General features: G+C 44.5%; 1 protein-coding gene across 2 annotated transcripts; it reads right to left on the reverse strand.

Moving 5' to 3' along the window:
- Positions 1-210: 210 nt before the first annotated feature.
- Positions 211-5816, reverse strand: LOC148026510 (uncharacterized). Of its 2 annotated transcripts, none has more exons than XM_087690956.1 (2): positions 1931-5816; positions 211-1755 (listed from the first exon to the last, which is right to left on the reverse strand). In XM_087690956.1, exons 1-2 carry the CDS (start codon positions 3774-3776, stop codon positions 746-748), a joined length of 2856 nt encoding a protein of 951 aa, XP_087547082.1. In that variant the 5' UTR covers positions 3777-5816; the 3' UTR covers positions 211-745. The 2 variants fall into 2 exon arrangements, with proteins under 2 accessions (XP_087547082.1, XP_087547083.1); XM_087690957.1 differs by having other exon boundaries at positions 211-1752; positions 1931-5814.
- Between the last annotated feature and the right edge of the window lie 1025 nt (positions 5817-6841).

The raw sequence follows: 6841 nt of genomic DNA on the forward strand, positions 1-6841 counted from the left end.
AGCTCACACGGCGCGTATTATGAAAGAGGTAGAACCTATAAGTTCATCTAGAGAATAAAGGAGAGGAGATAAATGCGAATTAAGACGAGTCAGTACAAATCTGAAAAGCTATACTAGACTTACCTTGCATATTTACTAGTGGAATGTAATAAAAACCAAGAAACGGTGATTCTAAGAAATCAAGACAAGAGACACCGTCAACGGATTCAACACTCGTCAAATGAGATCCTTCATATTCTTAACACGAGTCATGTATACAAAAATTTCATGTATCACCTTATCCCCTGAGTCAGTGCAATTCTTCTTTTTTTACAGTTAATATGCAGTTTTTCATTTTTGCCTCCCAAACACTCTATAGTTCAGGATGTTTTTTACAACATTTTGTCTTGATAGGTTCCTCCATTTTGCGAGGCCCCATAAGCATGAGAATTTATACTGATTGAATCATCGCTCCAGACAACAATGCCCGTGAGGTTTGAGCATCAACCGTCAGTTGAAGATCGATTTGCGACTTACATTACAAACTTATGGAATGAGGCACCAGACAGCCAATTATATGTGCGTCGTTACCCAGACAAATCATATTGAGTAGTAATCCTCATCAGACTTTGAACATGTCAATCTGAGCAGATCATTGATCATCATACTGCCACTGAACTTCCACTTCCAATCTTTGCAAAGACATTGTCTTGTGTGCTCACAGGCCTTCAAAAACAGCTTAGAAACGCCTCGTTAAGGTTAGCAGTTAAGGCACTTGCAAAAGCTGTGGTCCAAACCCACCTTGGACGGTAGCAACAAACTTATCTACTGGAGATTCATCACAGATACAATTACCAGGTACAGGCACTACTGGCTCAGCAGATAATGCTGGTATTACTTCATCAACTTCTGCCACACATTCTTCTGGGCCAACCAAAGGAGGAGCCTTTGAGATAGACTGTTCAAAACCCACTGATTTCAAGTCATAGTTGGATGAGGGTCCTTCTTTCGCCACGAGCTCCTTCACATGCTCTTCATCTACCATTTCGCCCAGTAAAGCATGGGCATGGGCATGTACTTCAGTGACCTCACAAGAAAGTGTTTCTATCAGTTGGCATACTTTCTGACCAGCCTGTCGCATTCCTGGTTCGGTGCTGTGTGTGTTTCTCTTTTGGAACTTCTCCAGAGCAGGTTTTTCCGTCCGCAGCAAAGCTGATACTCTCTCCCTCTCTCTCTTTTCTCTCTCAAAAGAGATGTAAGCCTGAACCAACTGTGCTTCAAGCGCAGCCAGTTTGCATTCCCTATCTTGAATCTCACATTCCGCCTCTGAAGACAACTTAGCCAGCGACAACGTATACTCCTCCTCCTTTTCTGTGAGAACATCTTGTAAGGCCAAAACCTCATCGCGCAACCTATTCATCTCCACTGCACACATTTCCGAAGTTACATGGTTACAGTTGCAAGCGGCTAATTCCTCTTTCAAGGTTAGCAGTTCTTTGTCTTTGAGCTGCAGTTCCTGTTCAAGCCTCAAATTCTCGTTTTTGACCTCTGCGAGACTCTTATTCAGTGCATCGATTTCATGAAGCCGTTTCTGAGCTTCATCCTCCATGGAGAGAAGTTGCCAGCGAAAGGCTTCCATCCTTTCATCTCTTGCTTTCATCTGCCTTTCAAAAGCATCAATCTCCTGCCAGTGCCTTTGCTCCAACTTGGATGCATACCGAGCCTTCTCCATCTCCAGCCAATCTCGCAACCGTGGATTCTTGGATGTGCTACCTGCTACAGATGAAAGTGATACGTCATTTGGGCACAATAAATAAAGTCTTATTGATGAAAAGAATAAATTTTGCATCACGATGTGCTCAATAGGAAAGATAACTGCTACTACATACGGCAACGTTATACGTCATCTGGGCAAGATAAAATTGTGATCCAGCTAAAATTTTAAGAGCACCTGGGTGTTCCTTGTCCTTGTGGAGTATGTTAATGGTGGCTTTAGACGCGAAGTACAGATTCTTCCATTTTTCGACTTCCTGTTCCCTGTGAGCATCCGACTCTACGTACTGTTTGAGTAGAGCCTTTGCCACTGAAAGCTGGAATTGTTTGGTTGCAATCTCAGCGTCCATGGACTCCTTGAGAACAACCATGCCCCTGTTGTCAAAAAGCTCTGAATAGGGAGACTTATTATGATGTATGTCTAGAGAAATCATGCGCCTCGTGTCGGCCATACGTATTAACATGCGTTCTTCCAGATCAGCAACCCTTTCTTGGTACAAATTGACTCTCTTTTGCAGTAACTTCACCTGTTCTTCAAATGCAGACTGAAGGTTCTGAATCTCAACATCATGCAACTTCTGTAATTCTGCTATCACATCGAATCCAGAATCAGTTCTGCTTCCGAAGCTAGTCCGGGGCTTAAGACCTTCCTTTCTTGAGAAAGAACGAGCCTTCCCTTCAACCAGCCTCTTCCATTTCTCCTTCTCACTCTCCGTATGAATAAGCCTGGCCTTAATAACAGCAAGTTCTCTCTCGAGTTCATGCAATTCATCAGTATCAGCACTTGCTTTTTTCAACATACCAGAGATGATCTCTTCCTTCTCCGTGTAGACTTTATGAAGCCTGTCAATCTCTGTTGACAATTGCGCAGTAAGATCTTCAAAGTATTTCTTCTCCCCTGTAAGAGCTGCTAGACTGTCTTGCACGGACTTAAGCTCTTGCACGCACTTTGCATTTTCAGACTCACGACTTTCCAGCCGTGCTTCAAGCTCTGTAATGGCAGCTTCATGCTTTCTAAGATCTTCACTTCGACCTTCAGATTCAGAAGCCAATTTCTCTTGCTGTTCTACAAGTAGGTTTTCCATTGCGGACAGCTTCTCAGACAAAGCACATTTCTCTTGCTGTTCTGCCTTCGCTTCCTCCATTGTTGCCATTATGAGGAACTCTTGTTCACCCAACCGCTCTCGCATCTCGAGGAGCAAACGCTCCCTTCGATCACAATCTTCGCACATCACCTCGCCTTCCATGCAAATTATCCGCTCGGCTTTGCGCCGCAAAGCTTCTTTCTCCATGAAAGTCCGTTGAAGCTCTTGCCAAAGCCTCATTTGCTCATTCCGGAACGTCCTTTTTTCTGCTTTCCATGCTTGTTCTCTGCTTGCAAAGATTGAGACCACCCTCTCATTAGCCCTACCATCCTCTGCCCGCCTTCTCCTCAACTCATCAACCTCACACTCCAGGCGCTCAATTTGCTGCAAGAGTTCAGACCTCTCCATTTTCAAAGACTCAATGGTTTCCACTACGGATTTAAATAGAGGAGCCTTCAAAGGCTTTGAGGTTGAGGCTAGACCCTTGTGGTAAAACCTTTCCAACAAATAGAGCATGATGGCGAGTTGCAGATATTCTGCACAGAGAGGCAAGGGCGTTCCTGTCGGAGTGGCGGATGATTCAAGACCACTGTGCTGGAAGCAGCTTGCACTGCAAGAAGTCTGCTGCATAACTAGTCGCGGCTCCTCGGCTGGATTAGAGGAATTGGAAGGGCCTGCGTTGGAGTCATTCTGTATGCGGCCACTGGAAGGGAACAAGGCAGCTTCGTCTTCATTGAGTGTAGAGGTGGAGGTAAGCGGAGATCCTGCCTCGTCTCGCAGCAGCGGAGGAGTGACAGGAGAGTAGCAGTGCTGAGGCTCCGCCTCACAGGCTGCAGGCGAAGCAATTTGCGCAGAAGAACAACTGATAAGTTGAACGTGTTCTTCATACGAGGGCGGACAATCGCACAAGCGTGGTGCCACGTCTCCTGTTGTTTCCATGCTCTGGATACGCCCTAATTAGAGGAGCTAAGCAAGAAAAATGAGAATGCTGGAGAGATGGAAGGAGTGCTTTGAAGAGCAAGGGATGAACTGCCAAAATGCTGGCCAAATGAAACGCGCGGGAGAAGAGCCAAGACACGACTGTTACAGCAGTATAGGGGGGGGGAGAGAGAGAGAGAGAGAGTGTGTGTGTGTGTGTGTTGGGGGGGGGGGGGATTAATTGGCCATGGGGAAAGCTGCAGATCAAGGGATGAATTTGAGGGGACAACAAAGTGGAAACTTGAGAGTTCAGAGCCGAGCCTAAAACTGAGAGAGGAGTTATAACACGGACACGCAGCCACACGAAAGGCAGGCCGAGGAAAAAGAGATCACAGGCTTCTAAATCTCATTAATGGCAGGCAGCCTACCTTGCGGGCTTCTCTCTCAAGGTAGACAATACGCACACGCGACCATGCAAGAAGAAACGGTAAGCTGGGGCGAGCGAGAGAGAGAGAGAGAGGGGGGGACGGCAAACTTGCACTTCCAGCTATTCCTCGTGCACAGGACAGAAGTGCTTTCGCCTATCGCATGTATCATCAGCAAGGACCATGCATTGGCCCAGAAGACTGCAATTCTAAGCAACGCTTATACTCGGGTGGATGATTGGGCAAACAGGGCCCCCCCGCCCCCCGCCCCCGTGAACAGGAAAGCAAAAGAAACAAAGCATCACCTGCCGATGACATGCTTATTGGCGTGAAAGAGCAGCTTATAGTGTGCTGTTGAAAGCATGATTATGATTACCATGCAATCTTTTGATCCTTGTGGATGAGGGTGAGTGCCTGTGACAGGACAACAGCAAAAATAAACACCACAACCTCTCCTAAGTCCTCCCTCTGAAACTGAGAAGCAACAGATCAACAAGCCAAAGAAGCTAGCAGAAGCCGATAAGCTACAGGCCTGAAACCAATGATGATGGCCTTGCGCAGGACTTTATCCGCTGTATTCTTATATATGTTGTTAAAAACCCCATGGGTCCCTAGACTTGTTGGCCTTCCTTCATTCAAGGAGATGTACTTCTTTTCAACTCAAACTTTTCTTTAAAATACTAGCCAAATCTAGGCATCATAATGCTTGCCCTCTGCTACAAGCTATGTAGTGTGCTCCTGAGTCCTGAGTCCTGGATCCTGACTACAAACTGAGGGTTCAACAAGAACAAAGACTCAGAAGCAACTCTGTGTAGCATGTATTCTCTGCTGCTTTGCAGATCCCAGTGCCCACCATACTGTCTGGGGAACTCAAAAGCCTGGCTATGGCATATCTTGGAATCCAGCTCCTTTTGGCATGAATCATGATCATTGCTCACCACAAGGAACAAGAAGGCTCACATGGATAATGGATTGTTGGAATGACAAAAGCTGCCTTCCTTATTATTATTATTCCAGAAAGGAGCCATCTTTTCCATCTGGAAAGGGAAGTTACAGGCCCAAAATTCTCTGCGTCGATTTGTGAACGAGATTATGCCTTAGAATTTTTAGGGACTTTGCACCGCAAAGGATTCGGAATTGTGATACAAATCGGTGGAACTTGGAAGCATGCTTGCAAGAAGGCACACAAAATGATATGCGAAATCCTAGCATTTTCACAAAATGTTTGACCCGAATTTCTACTGGCCGGCCTTTTCGTGGAAGTCACGCGTCACGAGCCACGATTTTTATAATTCCTTTGGATGACAGTTGAACGGCCTTTCTTTAACGAGATTGATTGTTGGTCCAGACTCCACAGTTTATGACTTCCATATTAAATCCCCATAAAGAAATACATTTTCCCTCCATCCATGCTCGAGTCCGGACTCCGCGATGAGCTATGAGCTAGGCTAGCACTGGAGTCTGGAAGGCAGAGGTAGAATTTGAAATGCAATTCGGACCTCCACCATGCCTTTGTGAAGAGTTTCGAAAGGCATCTTATGCCTACCACTTAGTATAGTACCCTTAGTCCTTTGGCATTGTAAAAGTAAGTCCCTTCTTCCTTTGGAATTCTCAATCTCCTAACGTTACAACACCTATGCTAGTGTTTGCAAAGACTCCTAGACTAGCTATACCTAGATACCACCAAATGTCATCCTTGGCTATTTTACTTAGAAGACTACTAGGTTGGTAAACTTTACCTAGTCATCCTTGGATATTCTACCTAGAAGACTATCTACACCTTGGCTATTGGTCAATATGTATGTTACAAAATCATCCCATTTTGCTTTGACATAAGCATCAGTGATTACATTGTACCTTAGCATTGCTTTCATTGTCTTTAGGGTTATCTTTTCACCTTTAATCAATTCCAATTACCTCAATAGTTATGAACATGAGCTATGGTCCTTAAAATATGCTTACTCATATGCCAAAACCCATGTTATCTTGAACTTAGATGGATCAATGCGTATTGATTCATATACTCTTGAATCATCAATGCTTTGCAATTTCTAACCTCACAAGTACCCTCACCTACAATGTCTCTAACCACAGACTCTATTCTACAATCAATCTCGGACACTGAAACATGAAAAGAAAGTAGATGGATGCAACAAAAACTCATTGTCCGTAGTCTAGATGGCCATTATGGAGCTTCAAAGCTCCCATTGATCCCAATAGTTGCTCTTACTTGTAACTTTGTGCTCCTCGATCCCACGAGCTCACACTAAAATAATGAACTCCTATGCTTGTTCCTCCAAGCAAAAGCAAGCTGTCAAATTCCTCCCAATCGCTCTTTACTAACACAAAATGAGATAGACAAGTGAATGTAAGATGGAGAAGTGAACAATCGCGTAGAGAAAGAACCATCTCCTTCTCCCAACACCCACAACAATGGAGACACTCCCTTCTCACAAGTTATGGTGTTCAGATTATCTAACAAAGAAGCAAGGACTAGATGGAGTGGAGATAAGTTACACGTAATTAGCAACCACTCGAATGATTTCATTTATTTTTTCCCACCTTAAGATATCTTTGGGTTTCTTTACATGTGGGCAACTCATATGCGGTACCTTTATGTGCGAGAAAATTTTAAATGAAAAAATTGCATGGGAGTAACCA

Source organism: Lygodium microphyllum, chromosome 13, assembly GCF_053477565.2.
Source record: "Lygodium microphyllum isolate KBCC chromosome 13, Lygodium_microphyllum_v1.1.10, whole genome shotgun sequence".
In the NCBI taxonomy this organism is placed as follows: domain Eukaryota; kingdom Viridiplantae; phylum Streptophyta; class Polypodiopsida; order Schizaeales; family Lygodiaceae; genus Lygodium; species Lygodium microphyllum.

What these genes read in the sequence shown, in the direction of transcription:
- LOC148026510 (XM_087690956.1), bottom strand. Translation starts at nt 3,776, where the DNA reads ATGGAAACAACAGGAGACGTGGCACCACGCTTGTGCGATTGTCCGCCC. An exon ending in CAAGGACAAGGAACACCCAG is followed by an intron (nt 1,756 to 1,930) that starts GTGCTCTTAAAA and finishes TTTCATCTGTAG; the next exon opens with CAGGTAGCACATCCAAGAAT.